The sequence below is a fragment of the Caloenas nicobarica genome, chromosome 1 (assembly GCF_036013445.1).
Source record: "Caloenas nicobarica isolate bCalNic1 chromosome 1, bCalNic1.hap1, whole genome shotgun sequence".
NCBI classification, from domain to species: Eukaryota; Metazoa; Chordata; class Aves; order Columbiformes; family Columbidae; genus Caloenas; species Caloenas nicobarica.
The window spans coordinates 33624539-33651507 of NC_088245.1; the positions used below are offsets into that span (position 1 = coordinate 33624539).

General features: G+C 40.0%; 1 protein-coding gene across 1 annotated transcript in view; it reads left to right on the plus strand.

The window, feature by feature from the left end:
• Nucleotides 1–26969, plus strand: part of ANO6 (anoctamin 6) — a 72226-nt gene that overhangs the window by 12571 nt on the left and 32686 nt on the right. The window contains 1 exon segment of the mRNA XM_065658462.1: nt 24168–24296. Coding sequence (XP_065514534.1) covers nt 24168–24296 — 129 coding nt within the window.

The following is a 26969-nucleotide window of genomic DNA, read 5'->3' on the forward strand; positions in this document are numbered from 1 at the left end:
ATTATCTTTGCTGTTTTATTGTGTCACCATTAGGGCTAGTGATTCTTTTGGCCTTCAGAGTCTCAAGTTTGTCTCCAGATGAGCAGGTCTGGCTCATGCGGAAGAGAAATGTCACTCAGAAGTGACAGAAGGTTGCTCTGAGGGTCCAGACTGCACAGCCAAAGTGCCAACCTGAAGCAAACAGGGACAGAGGAGTCATTCGTGATTTCATGTTTCAGTATTGCTCCACTTTGCAGATGCTAACCTAAACCAAAGTCTGTGGCTACAGGAAAGGTGAATAGTGAAATCCTAGCTGTGCAAGTTCAGCATGAGCATATCCCATCCGTGTTATGTGCAGCAGGGGACTGGTACAGTGAGTACTTACAACCTTTAAGGTTTTGTCTACATAGAATGCAGGTCAAAAATATGACAATAAGTAAGATTATACAGCTCTTCTTTTACATCATCAGGCAGCTTTCTAACTGTGCTAATATACGGAAGTGAAGTCTATGGAAGTGAGAAAATGTATATATGATACTAAAAAAAAATCCTCGGAGTTTAGTGAGCAAAGTTTACTTTCAGGGAGGTTGAAATGTTGAATAATATGTGTTCCTTGGAATCAGCGCTGCCCTTTTTCTCTTTGTCTATGAAAGTGTATGAGCAGAATTTCCCTTTTTTTTCAACTGAACATTTTTGCTTCATTTCATAATACAAGAGAAATGAAAGTGCCAGTACTTTTCTAGTTGTGGAGTTTTTCATATCTATGGACCCTTGTCTAATACTTCCCTTGATATGTGACAGTAAGAAGTCAGGCAAGGAAAATTTCAGCTAAAGGTTTCAGTCTCAAAGGTATAACCCTGCTTTTTAGAAAGTACATTGCTATTGAAATAATTGGACATTCTAGGCACAAAAAAATGTCTTGGAGTTTAGCTGTCCCACCTCAAATGTTTCTCAAGTGTGTGATATTTTTGGTTTTCATTAAAGGTTGGGTCATGCCTCTTGCAGAGAGCTCAGAGGCGAGGCCACCAGAAATGCGCTGCCTGGGTCTGCCCCTTAGTCCTCTCAGTGCGCGTTACAGAGTGGCTGGCACAACAAACACTGTCACCTCCTTGCTGTCACTTTTTGGTGTTTGCTTCTCCTGAAGCCTTCTTCTCCTCCTCCTTCTCTGTTCCATCTCCACCACATGAAGGGAGAGCAGAATGAAATGTTTTCACTGTTCTAGAAGATACTGAGCTTGACTTGTGTGCTGCAACAAGCCAATGAACCTGTTACTCTAAGGACTTTCAAGAAAATGAATAGCCAGTTAGAACGGCTGAGTGCTAAATCCCTCCAAAACTGAGTTTGTATTTAAACTTAGAGCTCTAAATATAATGTCACTGTGAGTTTTGGTTTATAAATACAGTTAGACCTAAAAAAAACCCAAAACAAACAAAAAGAAAAACAGTATAGAGAAAGTAGATACACTTACAAGATGATCTAAAACAATAATGTATTGCTTCTGTCTAATTGTATACTGTGAGACCTTCGCTGCCTACATGCCTTTGTCGTACACTTCAGAGCATTGAATGGTGCTTTTGGCCAAGAGCACCACTGGTCACTGTTGGGGACAGGAGGCTGGGCTAGGTGGACCACTGAGGTGATCCACAGGCACATTCTCCTGTTCTTATGTGCCCATGTTCCTCTTTGGCTGCACGCACACTCTGCTGCTTAAAAATCACTGACCTTGTGCAAAACCAGCGAACAGCCTTACAGTCAAAGGCAAGGAAAGAACACGGACAGAAGGCAAGCTATAGGCTAAATGCTCCGTTATAATATGAAGTTGAGGACTGGGAGCAGGCAGTGTGTCCAAGGACAAAAGCCAGGAGCTAGCGCTAAGCCCCGCAGCTCAATGACCGCAGGCAAGTGGTGTTTCGTTCTTACATCTGTTAGAAAGGACAAGCTACAAATCAGGCTTGCAAGCTAGATGACAGATCACCCAACCCAACATGAGGGTGATTGCAGCCAAAAGTGTGGTCTGATGGTGGCATTACCTGGGAAAGCTGGTAGCATTACCAACCCTGCCTAAGCTCAAGGCTTCGTCTGGTAAATGTACGATGCCTGATCTGTGCATTCATGTCACCTAATGCTGGAGGCTCTTTACCAGTGACTGAAATGACCAGGACCTTCAGCACAGCAGGTTCTCTTCAAAGGAATCCACTGCATTTTAACATCCTTGTCTTGTAAGCGGACTGTAATGACCGTTGAGATCTTACCTCCTTCTACTTCCAGGTTCTCAAAGTCCAGGGAAAAATGCTTGTGATCACTCAGGAGTTTGTTTTTATTGCCTTCATATTTTCAAAATATGTTTGTGTATAAGTTTCTTGAGTTGGTATTTTCACATGCATCTGGTTTTTCCCTTGTATAGTGGACTTTTCAATGCCAGGCAGAGAGAGCATATTCTTATTTTCCATCAGTCTGCCCACATTATTGTTACTAGAAAGCTGCATGCGCACACACATCTTCTTGTTAATAACTCTTTTCCCAGAAAGTAATTTAGAAACCTCTGTGTCTTCAAAGCCACAGCTGTTTGGCATGAAGCTCTCAGACCTTGCTTAACTGTAGTTGCTGGGCATCACAAATTGAATTGTCAGCAGTAACCAGAACTTTTTATTCATAGTGATTGTAATAGGCTCAAACACACTGAGATTTTTTTCCATCGTGGTACTGAATTTACAGTAATTACATTATTCTGAACTGACTTTTAAAACTTAATAAATTTGATACTCGAGTTGCTAAGGAAAAGTGTCTGTAGTTATTACGATTACTTTTCTTACGGTGCATTTTGAAATTACTCATCAGCAGTGCAGAATGCTCCTACACATGGACCACTAATCAAATTGTCTGATTAGGTGAAATTCTAGACTTTCAGCAAAGTTTCCTCATGCCAAATTGCAGTAATAATTGTTCCATCACTTCTGCTCTAGGGAATCTCTCAAATGCTTCAGATATAATTTCATTTCTAAACTGACTGTATAATTAAATAATACAGTATAGCCAACAGTAATCGTTTTCCATATTTAAATGTAAATATTACTGGTTACCAACAGGAGTCATAGCATACCTAATTGGCTGTGGCTAATTATATATTATGTCTAAAAAATGTTAACATTAAAGTTGTGAAGTCAAGCACTTAGAAGTTGGGTAATGTCAGCATTAATGTTGCCTAGGCAACTTCAATTTTTCTGCCATTTGTTTGCATGCATGTTACAGTTTTTACTTACACAATCATACTGTTCTTTTTTTTCTCTTAAATCCACTGCCTCATTCAGTAGACTGGTAGTAATTGCAGACTTCTTTTTATCTTCCTCATTAAGAGCAGGGGCCTAAGCCTTGTTTAACTCAAATTATCCAAGGCTTGCACTGCATACATCTTCATTCCTTTCCCCCTCTGTGTTTCTGTGGTGCTCTGACCATATCCGAGCACTATATCTGACAGCAATGCCAGGGTCAGGTTGCCTAACTCTCGTTTTAGGGAGGGCTGGATCTTCAGGAATCCAGACCCCCATGATAAGGATGAAGGCAGCTGAAGGGATAAGATGTGGGGAATGCAAAATACTTCTGAATGGGTTGTGCAAAGACAAGACATTCAACAGAGCGACCTGCATCCCACCGGCAGGTCTCCCTAGGACGTGTCTACTGCAGGGCCACAAGAAAATAATTCATTTCAAGCACTTTTGTACAACCAGGTATTAACACCATTCTGGGTTTATGCCTGATAAACTCTCTGTGTTTCACACAAGGTTGTCCAAAAAATATTCATCAATCAAAAAAGCCTTGGCATTGATTTTTCAGAAAGAAGAGTATTTCCCAATCTTGCTATTCAAAGTACTGCACCATACTTCTCCAGCTAACTTGGTGACAAATATAAAAGTGCTGAGCTTCCTGGCTGTGACACCCTGGGCAGTAAGCTTGAAAACTCTGCCATGGAAAGTTGGGCAAGACTTTGTTCAAGTAGCTTGCTCACCATCACATCATCCCAAAGCTGGGACATCGGCTACTTCTCCAGGTCTGCACACAAATTCTTGGACAGTCAGATAATCTTTATTCCTTTTGATCTCCCTGCAGTCTCTATATCCTATCTATCTTTTGCAAAAACAAGTTAAAGGTGTAGATACACAAGTTCTCTTCCTTGGCCAAACCTGGAGTCATCCTGATTGCAGCCTTATCTTGTGTACAAAAGGAGGTGGGGTCCTGAAGAAAAAAGAAAAACAATTTGGGCTTTATAATGAAAAATTACTTCCTTTGCTGCAAAATCCACCAGCACCTCCTGTGCTAGATCAAGTGGCACCACCGTGTACCTGTTATCTTTTGTGTAGTAAGAACCACTTCTGGAATGGGAAGACAAGGATCCAATCCCTTACTTTGTCTTCTTTCATATAAGCATCACTGAAGACAGAGACTCTTGAACCAGCACTATTTCAGTGTTCATGAGTTTGAATTTAGAGTCTTACTGATCTGCTCGCTTTCCACATTTGGCTATAAATTTATATTATTTTGAAGAGCCCTGAAAATCAAATTCTACCATGTAGAGCAGTATTAACCAAAGTGAAATGATTGAAGTTAGAGGTTTAATTTACAGGTCATAATAAGTAATAACCTGTATAGCCTTTGTACTTCTGGACCTGAATGTTTTGGTGACTCCCAAATCCTGTTTTAGGTGTCCGCATCCCTTCTTTAATTCCATAGACATACATTATTTTCAGCAGGTACATAGCTTGATGGATACTTGCTCTGATTTTTAACTTGTTGTTATTGAATGGCTTATCTACTAGATAACTATTTACTCTGAACTTGTATTTACATGCATCATATTGGTAAGTAATTAACCATAGAGAAAAACGACATGCAAACATGTTTATTAGTTATCTTAAATAAGTTGTATAATTAAGAAGAAAGTGCATCTATAAAACAATTTGCATTTAAAATATTTTATTAAGCAAGAGAAACATTAATTGTAGTAAATGAAATTGATGGTTTCATTCTGGTCACTAAGGGCCATACACTGCCTTTGATATAATTTAGCATTAAAACTGTCAATCTGCTTGGACACTTCTAAATACTGCAGCAGGATTTTATCTGTAACTTTATATGCCTAACACCTTCTACAAATCTGTCCAAATGCCCTTTGGGTTTTTGGAATTAGTGGATTTCATCCTCTGCCACCAGGATTTTATGTACTGCAAGAGAAAAATAGCAGCCTGTTCTTCTTGATCCCCTTTTCAGACTTAAACAGATTATTCCAAGTAAAGAACATTTTCTCTCAGTTCCTACTAACAAAACTAAAAAACAAAGTTGTCTATAAGTTTGTGCTGGATTCAGTGACCCATCTGATCCCTTATGTCTTATGTTCTTAATGTAACTGAAATAGTTATTTTTCTTAACCATAGAAAGTAAGAACTTGCATTTTTGACAGCAGGAATGGCAATATTTGCACTATTGTTAAAAATTGAAGAAATAAAGTATATATGACTATGTGACATAATTTGATCAATCATGAAACACATTTGACAGTCAACATTAGAGCAGTTTTGTACCTGATTCCACATATAATTAAAGCAGCCCTTAATTGAAAAGTTTAAGAGGGCTCATTTGTTGCATCGTTTTAATATACTTAAATTACTTAATAGATTATAAGAAAGTGTATGTGGAGAAGAGAGAATGACTGAAGCCCATGTTCCAACCTGCGATTAATGCCTGAAAAGATTATCAGTCTGAAGCCTTCTGACTTAATCAGGTTATTCCATTATTTTATACTCTGACAATTGTGAATCTAGCTAGCTGTTTGACATGTATGCATTCAGTGTACACGCAATAAGCATACCAAATACTGTTTAAAATTATACCATGTAGGCAAGTTAATACATTCTAAAACCAAAAACTGTCTCTATATATGGCCTATTGACAGAAGAGACCCAAAATAATTCTTTCTGACAGCCATTTCAGCTAAAGGTGGGTAGATTGTTTAGCTTCAGAAAAAGCATTTGGAATAGCCTAATTAGCAACTGAATTTCTGCAGTGATTTATGGCCAGCTGGTGTCTGAGGCAGACAGGCTGGCTCTGGCATGCGTTGCAGCAGTGAAAACCAGGAGCCAGCGTTTGCATGTCAGCGAATTTCTCTAGATTCACAGAATTGTAACCAAAAAATCATTAGCCTAGTGTTTGTTTTCACAACTGAAGTTGGGGCTAGTCCAGGTCTCACTGAAATGATTTAGGATTTTTGCCACAGGTTTTGGGCAAGTGTCCCACTTTGAGCACTGAACACATAAGAACTGTTTGACGATTTCATTACTGAGCCCCTTAAACCTTCCAACTCAGTGCCTCTTAAATATTTAGGCACTGCTATCAGCAGAGTCCTTTCCACCAAGTCTAATTTCTGGTTCTATAACTGCCTGCTAATTACTTTATTATTTTTGGTGAGCTACCCCAACTCTGAGCTGGGTGTTTCAGGACATGGGGTGTCAGACTAACAATATTCTGTATTGTATTCCAAATTGAATGTTTTCCAGTTTAGGGTTAGTCATGAAAGAGTATTTATTTTTGAAAGTTATACCACATGTTCCCAGTCCTTTGTTTGCATAGCTGAAAGAGAAGATAACTTAATGGAAAGAATAGTCTTCCAAACAAGAAAGAATCATCTTCCAAGGAAGCTGTTTCACTTCCTTTGTGTTCCAATAGTGTCTATAGCTTCATATTGAGTATGCTTGGGCATCTGAAATGAAAATCAATGTTTTTCTTACCATGTGGCATAGGTTAGGCTTTGGGTTGATGCTAACTGCAGATCTACTCTGTGTGAGTGCACAAGGAATGTAATTTATTTATTGACAGCTTGGAAAGCCATTTTGGCATTACTAATTGTCACCAGTTTTCTCATGTGCTGTAAGACTGCAGGTGACCATAAGAAGAGAAGACTTTCACATGGCAGGCAGCTGTATAGATCTTTTATTAACTATAAACAATGGGAATCATATAGTTTGTTATAAAAATAATTCCATTTCACCTCAAATACATAATTTTTCAGAAAGTGAAGAGTATGGGTATTCTTCAAATAAGGTCTACAGGTATGAAATAAAACTGATTTAGACACATTCCAATCAAATAACTGAACTTAAAAGAATGAATGCTACTAAGTGCAAGCCGATAGTATTTTGGCGGAATGAGGTGAAACTATTGATAATTTGTGATCATAACAGCTTCCCTCATATGTGAGTGGAGAAAGGATGTATTCCAGGGAAGAGCTAGTCTGGAGAAGTTACTTCAACCCAGGCAGACTTTTAAACAGCAAAAATATCCCGATAATAATGTCTCCACCTAGCAAGGAGCAGGGTAAAAAGATTAGACCTATATTTTGGAAGGTTAACCTAAGACATTCTTTTCTTAACTCTTTGGGTTTATTCATTTGCTCTGTGAAGTGAAAGAAATTAGGTTAACATACCATCCTAGATAAGGAGCCCTTGATGTTTTTTATTTTTCTTTTAAATTCTTTAGGTGATGAAACAAAACTATTTTATATGTGGCTTGATATATAAGGATCAAGACCACCAAGGATATTTTACATTTAAACCAAATTTTTTAAGAAAGGAAGTAGTTCAAGGCAGTTAATGCCATTGAATTAATTTTGATTTAGAGCTACAGATCTCATTGTCTCTTTTTCTTTGATTCATAGATTTAAAAATGAAAATACATATTCTTGCTTTTTCAGCTTCTAAATAGTTTCTTAGCTCTAAGCATACTCCTATACAATGAACTGAACATATGAAATAAACTATGATAAAGAAATATTCTGCACCAGCAAAAGAGATTGTGGCAGTCAAAAAAACAGTATATCAGCCCAGCAGTTTCTGTTTCCAGAAAAATTCAACTTGTGCAATGGTTTTACTTCATTTCAGATTTCAGCAAGTATTATATATGGCTTTAATAGTTTACTTTCAACTGAAAAAATATTTGTTCTATGGTCAGACCTTAAAACGGGTTGTGATCTGTTCTGATTGGCTTTTTTAGTGGTAAATTAGTGGTAAATATTAGATTTTTTCCAAAATTTTGTGTATACATATATAATTAATGTATTAATATATATTGATTTTATACATATATATAATTAATATATTAATTTGTAAAATCTAATATAAATTAACAGGAATGAAAGTAGTTGTTTTTTCTAGTCTAAATAGCATCTGTTCAAAGTTTTCTTTGTTCTTAGTCCCAGAGCTTGTAGTCATGTTTATAAGAATATCTTCTCTTTCTGGGTAAGTGTTGAGACTGTTGGAAAGCAAAATCTTTGCTCAGTAGGGAAACTCCTTTGTATTGTCAGTTTTCTGCATTTTTGATCTTCTGGGGTGTTTCAAATAATGTGGAATAAATTTGTCTCCCTCTTTCCCCTCTTCTCTCTCCAAAGGCCGGGACAGATTCATATACTTTAGTACCATAATTTTGTTATTTTCGGAGCAAGAGACAAAGGGCTGGACGTTCTTAAGGAAGCTGCCATCTACATTAAGTCCCATTCAGGACAGTGGGTTTACTGCCGTCCCCAGCTGGCACTCAGGGTTGACACTGGATCTGTAGACTGATTAACCTGCTAGTGGTGCTCTCCTGTCATTATTATTTGCACAGTTTTGATGCAGTGATTGCCATTTCTTCACATGGTACCCTGTCTTGGATGTGTCAATATTCATCCTTCTTGAGAAGATGAATCTCTCCGAAATATTAGTTTTATTGCAGACAGTAGTAATTTGTTATTTTTAATGAAATAAGACAAAAGTAATTTAACTTGACTCAGAGTAGTTTTCATTTGTTCTGGGACTCAGCTGACATCCAGTATTTTACCTCATGCCTTCTTGTGGCTTTTGAGGCAGCACCTGCGAGGTGGGGCTTTTTGCTTGGTTGCCTCTTGGGTGCTATGAGTGATGTTATCATGAAACCAATCTTCTGCTAGCACGAATGCAGCCTGCCAAGGTGGACAGATAGATACTACCACAATGTTGCTCTATTTTCTGAGGAGGTGTATGATGCAGAATAAGCTTTACTTAGGAAGGCAAAACCCACCATCTTTGGATCTTCTTGTTTTTCCCAGCAGATGGGTGCAATCTCACTCCATCCAGGTCTCTGAACCTCATGATGACAAACCTGATATTATCTTTTTATTTGATTTTCATTAGGACAGATAGATTTTACTAGTGACTACTTTTTTTGTTCTTATGTGGTGACAGGACTGTCAAACAAACATTTCAGGGAATGTGCCAATTCAGATAAAAATTGCATGCAAATATTCCATGATGTTTTCCAGTAGGATATTTTTTTTTTATTGTATTAATTTTTGTTGCAATCTATTTGGGTGTAAAAGGCCTAAATGTGTCTATGATTTTAAATTTTTATACTCAGTGAAGGTTGTTGTCTCAAGCACAGCTGCACAAGGGCAGTGCTGTGAGCTAAGCTAGAGTGTGGGTTTGAAGCACACTATCTATTCGGTTTTCTCCTGCAGTAAATACCTGCTACTCTTTCCTCCCATGCTTTCCACTTGCATTTGCTGTGGGACAGCATTGTGCCTGCAGCCAGATAATGCAGATAAGTTGATGTGCCCTAGCACTGCATTGCAGTTTGGCAACAACTGGTTTTCTGTAACCTTACTGTAAACTTCTCTGCTCATGGAGGAGCCTCCCTGTGCAGCAGGCAAATCCCACCGAGGGGCTGAGCAGATGTTCTTGAGCACATCAGTTTTGTACTTCGAAAAACACAATGTTCTATTAATTTATTTTTCCCCTGTAAACAGAATTTGGGACTTACATTTTTTAAAATTTCTGTGACAGACAGTCAATGCTCTTCCGTAATACTCCAGAAGGAGTGAGAGGTGATATGATCTCTGTAGCAAAGAAGGAACACCTGGGGACCTGGGAGATCCCAGACATTGCTTCCCAGCTTTACACTCGTGATTTCTCATGAGGTACCATATTCAGTGCCAGGGCTGAGATCTTGTCCTTTGCAATGTCTCACAGGTTTGTTGAGGGAAGTGAAGTACCAGGCACTATTAGTTTGGTGTTGTAAAACCTTTTTGGCTTCTCAGAATAGTTCTGTGTCTATTAGTTTGACTTACGTAGATTTACAAGCTTAAAGATTGCTGCTGCCCTTTTTCACCTTTGATTGTTTCCATTAGAGAATAAATTGATGATAGCCAAGAATTTCTTTGGCACAAAAAGTTTGGCAACTTCAGGGATGTTTGGCACTGTCCTTGCTTATAGAGCCAAGCCCAGTGATCTTTTCGAACATCATCTTATCCAAGATCTTTGTGGTTTTCTTGTCATTAATGTTTTTTTGGACAGCATCTTTCTTTTCACTTCTGGATACTGCTTATTTTCCATTCTCGGGCCTCTTAATTTACAGTCTAAAACAGACTGTTTCATCTCTACTGCCTGTGCTTTGGGCAGCTCATATTAGACTCCAATGAAAGGTTTAATTCTTCTTCATATTTATTCCAAAGGAAGAGCATCTTCCATGCCTATTAGTGTGCCATAGCCTATCACCTCTGCCATAGCAATATGTAGAAATTGCTAGCAGTAACGTTCATGAAAGCCTTTAAAAATTGAATTATTCAATGAGAACGTCATTGAACTTCCAAACCCACTCACTTTCAATATCAATTAACTAATGGACAGAACAGACATTTTACATTGGCTCTCAAGGAATTTTAGGACCTTTATTCAATCCAGAAATAAATACTGTCTGACCTGCGAGAAAGTAAAGCCACAGAGAGAACTCATAAAACAAATCACTGGTAGAATCAACAGCAGGATTCATCTCCCATGGCCTGGCCCAGAGCATGGGATGTGCACAGGCTATAAAGAAGCAGCATGGGATTTACATAGACTTCTTAGTACTTGCATATAGGCATATTTGAGGTAAGGTGTGAAATATTGACAGCGCAATTCAGTGTCCTGGACTGCAGAATGATCTCCAGGCAGCTGGATGTATCACTGATATACTGGCAGCTCAGATATCACTGAGATGTTCTTGTAAAGTAACATGCACAGATCCAGTACTTAAAATTTTCACTACAGCATCTTTTGTAAGGACTAGATCAAAGACCAACTGGTATCACTGAGCAGGAACTCAAAATCTATTATTACAATTCAAAGAAATTAGATAAAATGTTCTGACGATAGCATATGTTGCCAGGATTGCTTGAAGATAGAAGTTGATGTATCGGTCAATTCAAATCAGAGTATGCCAGCACAAATGAAGTAGATTTCTTTGTTCCCTTACACCTTCTTTGCTTTACTTAGCTGAATATTAGAACATAAGCATCAGCAATTGATGTGTCTGTGTCTACATCTGCTTGTTTTGTGTAATGACACACAGAGTTCTAGAGTAGATGTTTATATTTCAAAGCAAGATGCTTATATTTCTCCTTCATCCTGCCCATCATATGCGGGCAGAAACATTCCCTCTTCTGTGGGTTTTCAGAAGCACTTTGTATCTGGATATCTTTGTGCCCAGGCAGAGAATAAAGAATGCGCTAAGGAATGTCGGGTGATGCCCATTACACTGACATCAAGGATGTGTATTTGGCCTTCCCACACTAGTCTGAGCTGAACCCATTAAAATATAATGATGTGCATTCACAGCAATCTTGCAGTAGCTGCTGAGACAGGCTCATGTTTTCTGAGTCCTCATATTATGGTCTCACCATGTGGCGTTTGTGTGCTGCACTAGCCCACATTTTCCTGCTCTTTTTTTAAATGCTGGGAAATGTTTCTAAATATGTTAATGTTTTTGAGAGCTCACGGACTTTGATTATTCAACTGGGCCAACCTTCGGGTTATGACTCAAATGTTTCTGAAGCGGTGCTGATGGAAAAATTCATGGACTTGCTTTTGTCTCCTCCCCAGAGTACACAGTATCACCACAGCAGAGATCTGAAAACTGACAGCTCAACATCTGGAACGAAGTCCCTACCAAACTCAATGAAAGAGTATTTAAACCAGAGAATTCAGCTACTTAGAGGCCATGAGGGAATTCTATTGATTTGTAAATGGCAGTCTTGTTATACTCTAAGTGTTTTGATATATCTTCAGCTGGTATAATTGAGCATCATCAGTGAAAAAAAACTTCTTAAAAATTTGGCCACATAACAATGAAGTTTTAAAGCCAAAAAAAAAAGAGAAAAAGGCAAAACAAAACAGGCATATCAGTTATGCTTGTCCTGGCATTTGGATCTAATGAGTATTTAGCTATCCTTCTAAGAGTACTATAGATTAGATTATTTTAGAGTTCGAGGATTTTCTTTTAGTATTACAGTATTTTTTGATAAGTTGAGGCTATCCTTTCCAGACAACATTTAGGTACCGTTGGTATCCATGCCCCTTTTGTCAGTGCGGGACAGACCAGGCTAAGACACTTCTCTATTTTAAGGATCTAAAAATAACACATGGATTCCATCTGCCTGCCGTGCATAGGCAGAAAGCAGCCTTCTCCTTTCAGCTACTTTGTGTTATCTTCAGCCTCAGGATGTTATCTGACTTCTTCTTAAGACCCAAAAATATTTGTTAAGCAACTAAAACCAATTCCTTGCAATGACTGTAGAGGTTTTGTAACTTATTTCCAGCAGCTTTATTAGGATGAATTTGTGTGTTATCCAGTGCTTGATCTGGTGATGAGTTTTCCCTGTGTGCTTGATAATGGTATCATGGAGATACATGCTTCACGAGATAATTTTTTTTTTTGGCTGTATTTTTAGGAAACCAATTCTGTTTGCATGTTGTTGGTTTTTCGCAGGTATTGAGGAAATGGATGAGAAGTCACTGGGGCACCAAAACACATTGAACTTGTAGGTGTGTTATTACGTTATGCGAAAATCATTCTTGTTATAGAGTGAATGTTACAACACCACTGTCAGTATCACACCCGTTCCAGGATTTCTGAAGAATTCCCTGGTTTTGTTATTTTTTATTGCCTGATAATACAGTCAACATGAGCTAGGGTTATTTGTGCAAGTGGAGCCTGTTCTGGTACCCTTATTCATTGAAAGATAAACGTAACTGCTGCTAGAGTGTGGCTAGAGTTTCTGAAATACTAAATAGCACACACTAGCAAAGGGTTGCTTTGCATCACTGCAGCTTGATCAGGTTGCTCTCCTAGCATTAGCTTGTCATCCTGGTGAAATTTATGTTTTGATCTCTTGCCACCTTCTGATTATAGCTGAAGTATAAGACACAAACATTCTTTTTCTGAAACACTAAATATGTGCAATAAAGTGACTTCTCTACAAACCATTAAATAAATAAATAAATACCACACAAAATGCTAAAATGTTTTAAATTTTTGTGTTTATTTTTAGTCTTGGAACTGAAGCAAGTGATTATTCCCACTTATGGAACTGTACCAGATCAGCCCAACCTTCATACTCCTGAATGGGTAGGTACTTTTACTATGACCACCTGTTATTTTTTCTCATGTGCAACAGTCAGTAGCTGTTCCAGAAGACCAGCACTCCTCTGCATTTACAGCACATGCAGTTCATCTGTGTGACTGAATCTGAGTTGCTGTATCTCTGTTTCCCTAAAGGTACCTGAAGTCATTCCCTCAGATGTGAAAGTGCAGGTTGACACAGTCACTGGACTCAATTAAAAGTGACCAAAATATATTAACTATAAACTGATACACACACATACACCTTCTCTCTCTATATATAATTTTGTACATATATGTATAGGATTTCTCTGTGTATATACAAGGATAAATAGTTATGAACACACCCTACATATAAACACATATGCCCTATAGATTTATACACACCCAGGTATTAGTCAGCCAACATGTGAGTTCAGGATTCATTTTTAGAGAAAGCTTGGACACAACAAGAAATTCCTTACTCCAGTGAGAGATTGAAGGAACAAGAAGGAAAAAGACCTGGAGGTGTCCATTCCCTTTATCCAAAGTTCAAGTTCCCCAGCTTGCCTAATGTTTTCTGCAGCTAACAGGTTTCTGGCTCTAGCTCAAGATCCCCAGCCTCAGATCTCATTTATCTCTAAGGACTGGTGAGTTGGCCTCAACAAGCCCTGCTATGGCACATGCTTTGCCAACCTGATGCCCAACTGGCATGCTGATGAGTTCAATTTTATTTTTCCCCTAGAATGGTACAAGTGTGGTCTGCAATTGTGCAAGAGGATAGCTATAAGGCTGGATTCAAAAAGGTGTAAAATTATATACTTATCCTAAACTTACAGAGCAACTCCATGTAAATCAAAAAGTCTGATCTGCGTTTCATTACTCTAATGACAGAGATATTGTCACTGGTTTTGAGTGCGTATAGGTTCTGTTTTCTATTCGAACTACTTCTACAAGGAGATCAGTGTTACAGGAGAACTAGGCTTAAAGAAATCGGTTCTCCAATGTCAAGAATTGCTCATTGGACCAATTAATTGTGAGCACCTAGGAGCTTCATGACAGTTTTCACATAGAGAAATCATTCAAGAAACTACTGTAATGGTGCCACCAAGTAATGAGAGCTGGATCTGGTTCCCAGCTGGCACAGTCCAAGGCACTGACATTTAAAATACCAGTTATTTACAAATAACTGAACACACCTGTGTCTCTTTCACTTCCCTCTACTAAGCACTACTCCAGGAGTGACAGCCTGCTACCGCTGCCACTGGTTGTCCCTTTAGCTTGCACAGAGGAGATCTGTGTTATCACTGTGGAGGTCCAGGTCCTGCTGATTTCTTTGTCTCTACGGAAATGCACCATTTTCTTTATATAACTAGGAGAACATACAATACAATGAAAAATTAGCATTCAAATTCAGGAGGGTGCATTAAGCCTGCCCTTTCTTATATGTAGATATTATGATTGGAGCTGTTTAGATAATGTGTTTTTCAGCCTAGCCACCAGACTGTAAGCTATTTTGATTTGTATCAAACCGAAATGGGAAACAGAATCAAAAGAAAGAGGCAAAGGATTTCTGTAGTGGTAGTGCATTTCAAAGGCAGTGTAAATCAAGGGACAGATTCAGTGTTCATTGCACCAAGGTGCAACAGAGCTTTGGGGAGCTGCTATAGCAGCTTAGCTGGAAAAGCACAGATCATAATTATAGATCGGGGGGGGTGGTCTTGCCTCTACTGTAGGAAACAAATACCCAAAGTACCAGGAAATTAGTTTCCTTCTGGAAGCTGGATATCCTCACCTCCCCTGCCCCTACTGCAGTGATTTGTGGCAGGATGTTTTTCATTGGAAGCTGCTTCAGTCTTTGGAAAAAAATGTAAACATTTTTTTGAGCATGAAGTAGAACGAAGACCTTCCATTTCCCAACTGTGTGCCCTGACTAGGATGTTATAAAAATCCTTCTTAGACTCTCCTTGTGGTTCAATGAAAAAATTTTACTTATTTATATCAAGTGAAATAGCATCAAATCAGCCAGAATGTCATATACCTTGTGGTTAGAACAGCCTCCTCCAAGCAGCCTTGGTAGAATTTATTTTTATTTCTACTGAAAATCAACTGTCAAAATCAATTTTTATTTTTGGTTACTCATGTTTACCAGCAGTTGTAATTTCTGCTCAGTTTTAGCTTATCTTTTTATCTTTTCTGCTCTGCTCCTTCCACGTCAGGTCTTTTTTGTCAGCCACTGGGCAGTTTCAGTGGGATGGAGGGGCGAAAGATAAAATTGCAATCCGCTGAGCCTATCCATGAAATGAATGATTGCTAATTGTAGCTAGAAATTAAAACTGAATAGGAAGCCTAACTTAAATGATTTAATGGAAGGGAAGTACTGTGCCTGTTGTCTAAACTTTGCAGCTGGAAGTATTCTGGAAATTTTATTTGATTTTGCAAGTCACCCTGGAGTAGCCAAAACTGAGTAAGTTATTGGCTAATAGAAATGGTCTTGTTCTTCTTCTGGTGCTGTTTCTAATTATGGGATCACATGCTAAGCTGGCCACAAGAGCCCTGCCTCATTCAGCACATGAGTAGGACGTTAATCTCCAAGAAGACCCAATTTCGTGAGGATGTTGTTTGTATTACTTCAGCAATGTGTAAATGTGGCAGGAAATTGCAGGGAAAAAAATGAAAGATTCTGACTAAAGAAACTGAGTGTAGTCCTAGATAAGTGGATTTTATCCTTGCTTCTGCTATAGGGTTTCTGTGCAAGACTTGAAAAGTCACATCCAGGTTTTGTTTATTTCCTGAGTGTCAAAGGGAAACATCTGTGACCCTGTTTGCATTAGTTTAGTCACATACAGACCTGAGAGCGAGTGTATTGCTCTTTGAAGAGAAAGAATTGCTGAGCTCTCTGGAAAGATGTCACCATCTTGATGTCTCAAGCTAGAAGTCCAAATTTAGAAGTCAACAGGTTGTAACATGCCTTATCTGATCACCATTAAAATGGGGGTTATATTGTTACTTTCGCTCCTAATCACCAGTAAATGAGGGTTATATTGTTACTTTCACTTCTGGGGGATCTTATAAAATTTAATTTCTCACCATTGTAAAACACTAAGATTCTACGAGGAGAATACCACAAGAATAGTCAGAAGGAAATCCCTGTTTCAAGTGTTCAGGCTATTTAGATGAGATGTAACAACAAAGATATTGAATAAGAAGGTAATAAGGAGTATTCCATAACTACTACAAGGAGCATAGAAATGTGACGTGGTTGTGGCATTAAGTCGTGTACCATAAACAGCATGTACAAGGAAGACAAGACTACACAGACAGCATTAATTCAAGACTTTTCCAGCTCTCAGATGTTTCATTTTGCAGTCTTATCTGCTTTATAGGTAGATAGTTTGAGTTTGGTTATAACAGCAAGATTCTTTTTAAAGTCAAAATCTGCAGAAGGGGAGGATAACTTCTTTGAATTGTCTATTACTGGTGCCCCACAAATATAATTTCTGCAGTGAAAAGGCTTCAGGGAAGTCAGAAAGAGTAATTTCCCAGCTCCTGCATCCTAAGAAAGATGCGAAGTGCTGAAAAGCGGGTTTTAAGTGGAGTGCTGTGTTCACCTTTCCTTAAAAGTAAGACTGTTTGGTCTCTCTCTAATCAGAAGTGACTGGAACTTCTTCTGCAGGCAGCAGCAACATGAGGCTCAGACAGGAAATCAAGTGGGTGTCTGGTCCAAACTTAGCTCAGGGGACGAGGCATCCCAATGCCTGGCCGGTTACCAGCCACTTTCTACTGACAGAAATGAATGACTGTAATGACTCCCCATATTTTTCTACTGTGTCTTTAGTCTCAGTTTATTTCAGTTTGTTACATATAAAAAATTTCTTTGCATGTTGAAGAAAAAAATAAACAACCTTCTTCTGATTAAGTGCTTGCTAATAGTCTCATTGTTGCTAAAAACAGAACTAAAGCAGTCCTCTGTTGTTATTAGCAAATATGAGTCACAAGGAGAAACGTTAGAGGCACAACTGGTTTATGGCCCAACTGAGACAGATCAACAATAGTTTGTGGTGTGCACATAAACTTATATCTTACTGAAGTATCTTGTATATTATATATATCTTATATCTTCCAGAAGTAAATGCTTGTGTTGGTCTTAATGTCAGAAAGTTGTCTCTGTTGGTCACTTAGAACATAAAGTAATAAAAGATCTTGTTACATAGCTGTGCTAGTAAGAAGAATTTTATTAATATATTTCTGTAACATTTTCTCCAGACAACCTCAAAGCACTTTACAAACAATTATGTTTCATGATATCCTGGTAATATAATGTTTCCTTTTTATTTACATGATCTGAAGTTTCCTGAGGTCTGTAGAGAGAAATAACTGTGCTCCTAAACAGGCACTGTGCAATTTTCACCTACGTAAAGCCCACATCTGAAGTGCAACCTGCGGGTCCCCTGTAAGGCTGTCGCTGTGCTCTGACAGGAGGGTTTTGCAGGTGCCTGTCAGCAGAGGCGATGTTACCCAGGCTCTGCTCTGCCCTCTCGTTTCCCATTGCTGGTTTATTCCCTGGCATGCTGCAGGAAGCTGTTTTGAAGCACATCTGAAAATTATGAGAGGTCGCAGACAAGTAGTTTATCCCTCCCGTAATGATTACATTTGGTACTATTGACAATCACATCAGAGGCTCATGCGGACACAATAACGCATTTCTTTCGTCTTTTCAATTAGATAAGTCATTCCTGCAGTATCTCTTAATATTTTTTAAAAAATCAGCTTACAATACTGTGCTCATTCAGGGTGTAGTAAACAATAAATAACTGCAATTGCTGTGCACGTATTTTCCTTCATGCTTGTCTCTGTGCTGCCCTTCCCATTATTATTCCCACTGAATGTTTAATAAATAATGCCCAGAGAAGCCTGGAAAAGTGAAGACAGGTTCCTTTGTAATGCCACCGTTTTTCCTCCCCTGGCAGAGCATCACTGCTGCTGAAGGGAGGATTCCACTAGCGCGGTCTCCTTCCACCTCCTGCGCTGCAGGCACCACGTGTAGCCATGACTACAGGCACAGGTCTCAGGAGCAAGACACGGCAACTCCCCTTCGACACGCGCAGGCCTGGGTGTACCTGTGAAGGAGCACACTGTAGAATCCCTCCTGAGGAGCTCTGAGTCAAGGGGCTGAGGGACACTTCCACGATGTGGTTACTTGAAGCCAAACCAGTTACCTCAGCCTTTGCAGTCCTGTCTGGAGGGGCAAGCTTGTCTTCATGTCCCACTTGTCCCTTCTCCAAGTGCTGCTCTGTCCTGGGGGCTGGGAGAGCAGATGGTGTTTACTGACGACTGCTTGTGCGGGATTAGCAAAGAGTGCGGGAAGCTCCTTATTCTTTTGCTGAGGTGGCTGTGAGGGACCGGAGTGGGGGAGGATGAAGAGGAGGTGTGTGAGCTGGGGTTGTGCATGGCAGAGAGCGGCTTAGGGCTGGCCAGGACATTCGACGCGCGTTCGCGCAGCACTTCCCGGCTCTGGCAGGATCCCGCCACCTGTATGTACATCCGCTGGTGGTGAGGACCCAAGCAGTGGGTCTGCAAAACAAGACGTTTGGTGCTGAGGAGGTGGTGTCTGCGTCACACACATTTTTGGGCTTTTTGTTACTGCAGGCCACCTCCAGTCTCGTTCCATGAAGGGCCACTGTTGCTCGCCTGATCTGAACCTGCTCTGAACTGAAATGCAGAGATACAGCCACATGAACGTGGCTGTGCTGCCTCCGGGCCAAGTCCATAGGTGTAACCTCAGTGTTCCAAAAAGCTTTATCCATGGCCAGGCCCTCCCCTCCTTCAGATTCCTCCTGTTAATAACGCAGCTAATACTTACCCATCTCTCTGTTGATTGTACAGCACTTGGAGAGTTCAGAAGTGCTGCGGAGTATGTGCTAAATATAATTAGTATTTTACAGCTAAATGTATTACATTTTTTTGTTTATTAATGGTGTTAATCAATATTAACCTGCTGTCCACTAGGGTATTATTATAGCATTACAGTGCACAACCGATTGCCTCCATCAGCACTTAAAATGTGATTATGCTGAGGCTAAGAAAATTAGATAGCACAGTAAATAGACCCCATGTTTGTTTCTTCCAAAACAAAGAGGTATCAATGGGCCTGTTCATTATTTTGGGTTATAATTTGCTACTGAGACTTAAGAAAAATTATGTATTGGAATTTAAGCCCCATTAACTTATTTGTCTGTGCACACAAACTTGTGTGTATTTGTATGATAATAACATTTGTGATACTGTCAAATAATATTACATATTTTTAAAAGAATTGTCTCAAAGGAATTATTAACTTCAGAGTACAGTGCATCTTTTTAGTTTCCAGCCCTGTTTTTCCCCTGGTAATTATGTTGAATAATATATGATTTTTCATTACAAACTATCCTGTAGGGATTACAAGACACAACAAACATCCAAGTTAATATGGCTATCGGAACCTTGACTATACTTTCCCTTTTGTATTTTACTTCTTACTTTTAATTGAGCAATATTTAATGCTACATTGCAATTGATTTGTGTGGGTCTTGGTCTCTTAAGTATTCAGGTTTAATGAGTGAATTCTTTATTATTTTGTCGATATATAATGTGTCTATGGATAGGTCAATTGAACAATGCCCTTGTGATTAAAAGCAACAGAAATTACATTTAAGAAGTTGGCTTTGTAAGTATGAATTTCTGTGTACCTGGATTCATGCATTCCAATATTGATTAATCTTTCAGCTATATTCCATTATATACATGCATAGTTTGATATAGATATAGATACAGATAGAAAGGTGTACGTATATGGTAACACATATATGCTTGTGAATAAAATTACATATATTTAAGTAAATTAATGAGTCAGAACACTGATTAACAGGCAATCTTTGCATCTGATTATTGACAACTGAGTTGAGACAGTTATTGCTGTTACATACTGGCTTCATAAGCTTAAAGGAGACTACACAATGGAAAACTATTTAGACACTGTTATGCAATCACAAATTATGAGCAAAACTTGTTAGGTCAAAACTTGATCTGAGGTTTGCTGTCTGCCGTTTCTTTCTTTTCTATCCTGTGGAGAGATTGTATAGCAAAAAGAGCTAAAAGCTGTAGTGAAAAAAAACCCTCAAAGCTATTTCTGTTTTCGTGCTTTCAAGTGCTTGAATTTCACAACTGAACTCTGTCTCTTCAAGCAGAAGTTATTATAATGCTGTCTCTAAGATTCAGAAGATTAAGAAGCCCAATTTTAAAACCTTCTGCTTTATGCAGTAGCAACACTTCCCTTCCTTATTCATTATCACAAGGTTTGGGCTCTATATTTCCAGCATTGCAATGCAGAGCAATTTTAGTGGGGGCCAGATCCTGCTGGGGTCCTGGGGGAGAGCCAAGGCTGTGGGGCCAGGCTCTGTCCTGGGCCAAACTTGCCTCCCCACACCCCCTCTGTCTCCTAATAGGGGCTGCTGTTGTTGATGCTTTCCTCCCAAAGGGAATCTAGTCAACGTGAAATCATCATGATTATGTTTTAAATGAGACTGGAAATGGTCACAGCAGGGCTGCATTTTACACCCATGGCTAGTCCTCAGCAGAAGGAAAACTTGCCAGGGTCGAGCCTAATTGCTTGACAGGACAATGCCAGCTCCAGCTCTCAAGAATTTAGAAATTCACATCCATGACTTGTTTTGGCTGATGGAGATACTCAGTGTCATTGTTGTCTGGTGGCGCCACCTGAAAGTTTAAAGCATTTTTTTTTCCTAAGACAGCGTGCAGTTGTATATTGATTTGATGACTGCCTAGGTAGTTTCTTAGTCCTAGGCCAGGTTGTGAAACTAGCGTACAATGTATGTGTATATTGGCTGTATGTCAGCATATGTGCGTATATATAAATATATATATATATATATACGCATGTATGTCAGCAGCTGCTTGCTGTCAGGTTTGTCACAAAACTAGGCATGGGTGGGATTCAAAGAAAACTGTTCTAACCAAGAATTTACTCAGACTGTTTGAAGCAACTAAGTTAACAGGACCTTTTTGCAGCAGGTCCTAGCCTTTGCACTTACAATATAAAAAAATAGTGAGTTTAAACTTCTGTGAGTTTATTTAAAATATGGAAATTTTATCGTAATTACGGGGAGACACATCTTGGTTGACTGTTTTGACTCAGCCAATAAACAGGAACAAAATAGTCTACAGGGAGAGGTTTAGAATACAACTCCTGGTCAATTTTATTTTGGAAACACTGACACATGTGGTTCCTAAAACACTATATGCTCTCTGGAACTGGGGTGCTCCTGACTGAAGACTGGCATTCTTCTCAGTTTTATCGGAGTTGAGGAACAAACATTTCAGTCTGCATGTAAGGGGTTTCTGACACCATAACCACATTTCCATGTGCCTTTCTGTGGACCAGACATCCAGGAGCTCCCAAAACTGAACCTGACATCCCTCATGGAGTTTGGTCTGCACTGACAGGGAAATTTCACAGATAAGACATCTGGGAATCTTTTCTGTGTCCTCAAAGGCAGAGCATATCACAGAATAACAGAATAGTTGGGGTTGGAAGGGCCCTCTGGAGATCATCTAGTCCAACCCACCTACTAAAGCAGGTTCACCTAGAGCAGATCACACAAGAATGCATCCAGATGGGTTTTAGATGTCTCCAGAGAAGGAGACTCCACAACCTCTCTGGGCAGCCTGTTCCAGTGCTCTGGCACCCTCAAAGTAAAAAAGTTTCTCCTCATCTGAATAAGACGGAACCTCCTGTGCTTCAGTCTGTGCCCATTGCCTCTCATCCTAATGCTGGGCACCACTGAAAAGAGCCTGGTCCCATCCTCTTTACATCCACCCTTGAGATATTTATAAGCATTGATAAGATCCCCTCTCAGCCTTCTCTTCTCCAGGCTGAACGGACCCAGCTCTCTCAGTCTCTCCTCATAAGGAAGATGCTCCAGACCCTTAATCATCTTTGTAGCCCTCCACTGGACTCTCTCCAGTAATTCCATGTCCTTCTTAAACCAGGGAGCCCAGAACTGGATGCAGTACTCCAGATGCGGCCTCAGCAGGGCAGAGTAGAGGGGGAGGATAACCTCCCTCGACCTGCTGGTCACACTCTTCTTAATGCACCCCAGGATACCATTGGCCTTCTTGGCCACAAGGGCACATTGTTGACTCATGGCCAACCTGTCGTTGACCAGAACTTCCAGGTCCTTCTCTGCAGTGCCGCTTTCCAGCAGGTCTACCCCTAACCTGTACTGGTGCCTGGGGTTATTCCTCCCCAGGTGCAGGACCCTACACTTGCTCTTGTTGAACTTCATCAGGTTCTTCTCTGCCCAGTCGTCCAGACTGTCCAGGTCTCGCTGAATGACAGCACAGCCTGCTAGTGTGTCAACCCTTCCTCCCAGTTTGGTATCGTTAAAAAACATGTGGAGGATGCACTCACTCTCTTCATCCAGGACACTGATGAACAGTTTGAACAAGACTGGACCCAGAACTGACCCCTGGGGAACACCACTAACTACTGGCCTTCAGCTAGACTCTACACCATTGATCACAATCCTCTGAGCTCTGCTATCCAGCCAGTTCTCAATCCATCTCACTGAGCACGTTCAAGAGATTATTCTGGGTCATTTTGCCTGGCCTGATCCTTGGGCCATCCTGCTTGCCTATCCATCTGGAAGCCAAGGCTCCTCTGCAGTTCTGTATGGGAATCCTGCCAGTTTTGGAGATCTTACCATGTCTAATGCAATGCTGAGTCCCATTTCAGACATTTGATATGTATCAGCTTCAGTGACACTGCCCTCATTAACACCATGGATAGATTTGGCCAAGTACCTGAGAGTTTGGTGCTCCTTACGTGATGATTCTGATAACATTGCAGCTGTATATTACCTGGAAGGAGGGGTTGTTATACGTGATACTGCCCTCAGAGTACTCTAAGAAACTATAAAATCATTACTCAAGAATTCAAGTTCCCTCATCATCAGTGCATCTGTATCATTTCACACATGAAATAACACATTAAGATGTTATTAATGGATATCACACTCTATCCTACTTCCCTCCAGGGATTAGGTAATGGCTTATGGATATACTAATCTTTTTAATTTTGGCATGTTATAATATGATGGGTGTGTGACATACATCTATGTTTTTTGCTATCTGAGATGTTGCAAATAAAAAGAGAAATAAATCCTCATGGGATGCGTCCATTTTGAGAGTTCATCTGCCACCTGGTCATGTTCTTTGTTCTCTGGGCAATGGTGGGTTTGGATGCTGGCATGCGTGAAACTACTGGGCTTTTTGATTTGGGTTTATTTTAAATGCAGATATGCTTAAACTTCTGGCAGGTAAGGGGAGAGATGGGAACGCAGTAATTCCGAGACTCCTATCAGACAACAACATATCTTGTAGACAGACTATCTAACATTGTATCTATGACAGCAACCAAATTACTTGAGAAATGTGTTATCCAGGAATTGTGCTGCATCCCAGTGCTCCTCCCATTGCCAAAAGCTAATACACTATTTCTAAAGAATAAAATTAGGTCAAAGTTCTGCTGTTCTTACATCATGCAGAGACCTCCCAAACTTTTTTTCTCCACTCTACTTTGTGCTACTTTTGTTGTCTCTTTGGTCTTTGCGTGACATGTTGCATTTCTCTATTCACTGAATTATTGTGTAACAGAATGCAAATAAGGAACCGACAACTAAAGTTCCTCATATTGACCAAACCTACCTGCCTTCCAGGTTGATTTTGATGATAAGCCTGACTCCCTGTTCTTCAGTGATGGGCAGCGAAGAATTGACTTTGTGTTGGTGTATGAAGATGAAAGCAAAAAAATGACTCATAAGAGGAGTGATCGTAAAAAGCAAAAGGTAAATTATTTTCAGTATAAATCTGAATAATTTTTTGGGTGTTAGTGCAGTGGGCAGAGAGGACAGTGCCATCACCCAGAATGGCAATTGCATTGCCCTGTCCTAGGGCCCTCCCTGACCCTTGGGAGCTGGGAGATTGAAGCCCATCAAACTGAGCAGGGAACAGGAATGAGCTTAAGCTGGTAGGTTGCTGTGTAAATGGGCAGAGCGCTGCTCATCGTGTCTGCCAGTGTGTGCTAGGTGACCTCAGAGCATCCTCCTGAGAGGGAACCCTTCAGGAGATGTGAGCAGAAAAATGCTGGTATCATGTTCCTGGTTAAAATTAGACACCAAGATCTTAAGACTAGGGCAATTTTCTGTACCTACGGCGGTTGAATTAGTCCTCTAGAGGATTTTGGTATTAAAATCCAGGTGTTCAGAGGAACTCATACAAGGAGGCAGCTGACCACGTCACAGTTATGAACATAGTTGCTGACATTCTGTCCAATAAAGTACATAAGTCATTTATGGGAAATAATTGTACATCACTTTGCCACCAGAATTTCTCCCTGTACCTGTACCTGTAGGAGTCTTCCCTTGACGCTGCAACAGTTTGGCCCTCCCTAGGGACCTTGCAAAAAATTTCTGACTCAAGCCAGTGACTGCTTGATGCTCCTTAGCAACTGTGAACAACAATAATATATTATTTTTAACTATTCTTTTTTAATTATTTAAGTAGTTCTATAGGTGGGCCACATTCATTACGGCACCCACGGCCACATAGACAAGCTCAACCATGCCACTGAGCTATTTTAATTGTGAACTGCCTGAAAAATAGCCATCCATGGGACTGTAGCCCCCTTGGTATCTGCACACTCCCACCCACCTGCTTTCTTCTATGATTTAGGAAGTCCCCATGTTCCACCAGCAGCCTCTGGTAGAGGCAAGCAAGGACAAAGTTATCACCGAAAGCAGCTCATATACAAATAATGATTTGCAGTTAGGGAAGAGAAGAGTAGGAGTAAAAAGGCCTGTAGCTAAGTTGGTTGATATTCATTACACAGTGTTGTTGTTGGCATTAACAGGCAGCCATAAGCAATGTCGTTAGGGGGGTTTGAGGGAGTCCTGTAGTGGGTGGATGTTGCATTACACATGATCACAGGATCAGCAATAAAAATAAATTGAAAGAGGTAATTAGAAAGAAAAAGCTGCCCCTTTGGAAACAATTGTTTTTATCAATTAGCATTTTACATTTATGTTTGTAACACTTGGCCATTGCCCAAATGTACTTAAAAATATAATGAGTGTCTTTTCCAAACAGTGATGGAAATTAAATGTGAGAAATTGAGTAGTATTTTTAGTGCAGCATTAATGTTAGGGCATTAGCTGGAATGAAACCATGAAAAATTAGAGCAGGACATCGTGGATAACGCATTAGGTGCTTGCAGGAAAATTTCACTTTCAAAGGTCTCAGTCCTACAAAGACCTGCAGCCACGCTGAATCTGTGGTGTGCTGAGGAAGAGGAAGCAGTCTAACTACATGCAACAAGTGTGAGAATGAGAGTATTTTAGACTAATAATCAGACAAGGTGAAGACTTAGTGGCTGGGAAGCAGCTCTGTGGAAGAGGCCCCTGTGGACAGCAAGCTCAACAAGAGCCAGCTGTGTGGCCTGGCAGCAAGGTGGCCAACAATGGCTGTATGGACAGAAGTACAGACAGGAGATTGAGACACATGATTGGGGTGACGGGGATGTGTCAGAAGGAAGCTGAAAACAGGCGTGATAGGAGCTTTCAGAGCCAGGATTTCCATGGAGAGGGAGAATTCGAAGCCGTAGGAGTAGTGTGGAAGGTGTGGGGGAAAACTTTGATACTGGGAACACATACGGTGCTGAAAGGGCAGTAGCAAGCATAGAGAGATGAGGATGAATGTCATAGTTACAGAGGACTTCCAAGGAAAATAACAAAGATTACAAGTGTGACCGTACTGAGCTGGAGAACTAAGGAACTAACGAAAAAACCCAAAGCTGACCATGGAACAGACAAATGTTACACATAAGATAAAGTACTGAAGGGCACTGAAAGGTAGATGAAGAAGAGGGAGTGAGGAGAGGATTTTGCTCAATGAGTCTGTCACATAAGCAGTCATAAACAAACATAAACAAACAGTCATAAATGAACGGTCATAAACAAACTCCTGTGATACTACTCAGAATTGCTGACTCCCTCCCTCTAATGCCTCATATACGGTTATCATCAGTTTAGAAACTAATTTCCTTTATCTACTGTTGGAGGAACAGTCTTTTAAAATGTGATTAGAGGTAAGCTTTGTAACTTTTTTGCATGGGATAGGTGCAGGTCAGCTCCAAGCACACAAACACTTCAGTCACCTCAAAGACAGAGAGATCTTTCATCTCACTTGAGGTCACTTGCCATGCAAGTGGAGGAAGCTGTATGTGCTGCCCAGCTTTGTTCCCCAAGCAAATGCTGCAGAGACACTGACAGCACTGATAACATTTTTCTTCCTGTACATCCTCACAACCAGGATGTAGGACGCTGCCTTGGGACCTACCACACACTCGTACCAGGAGTGAAAGAAACCGAAAAGAAAAAAGAAATAAGTGTGAATAGAATATTTGAAAAGAAGAAACAAAGCACATCTATCTTCTGTCTGAGATGGAAAGGAAGATGACATTT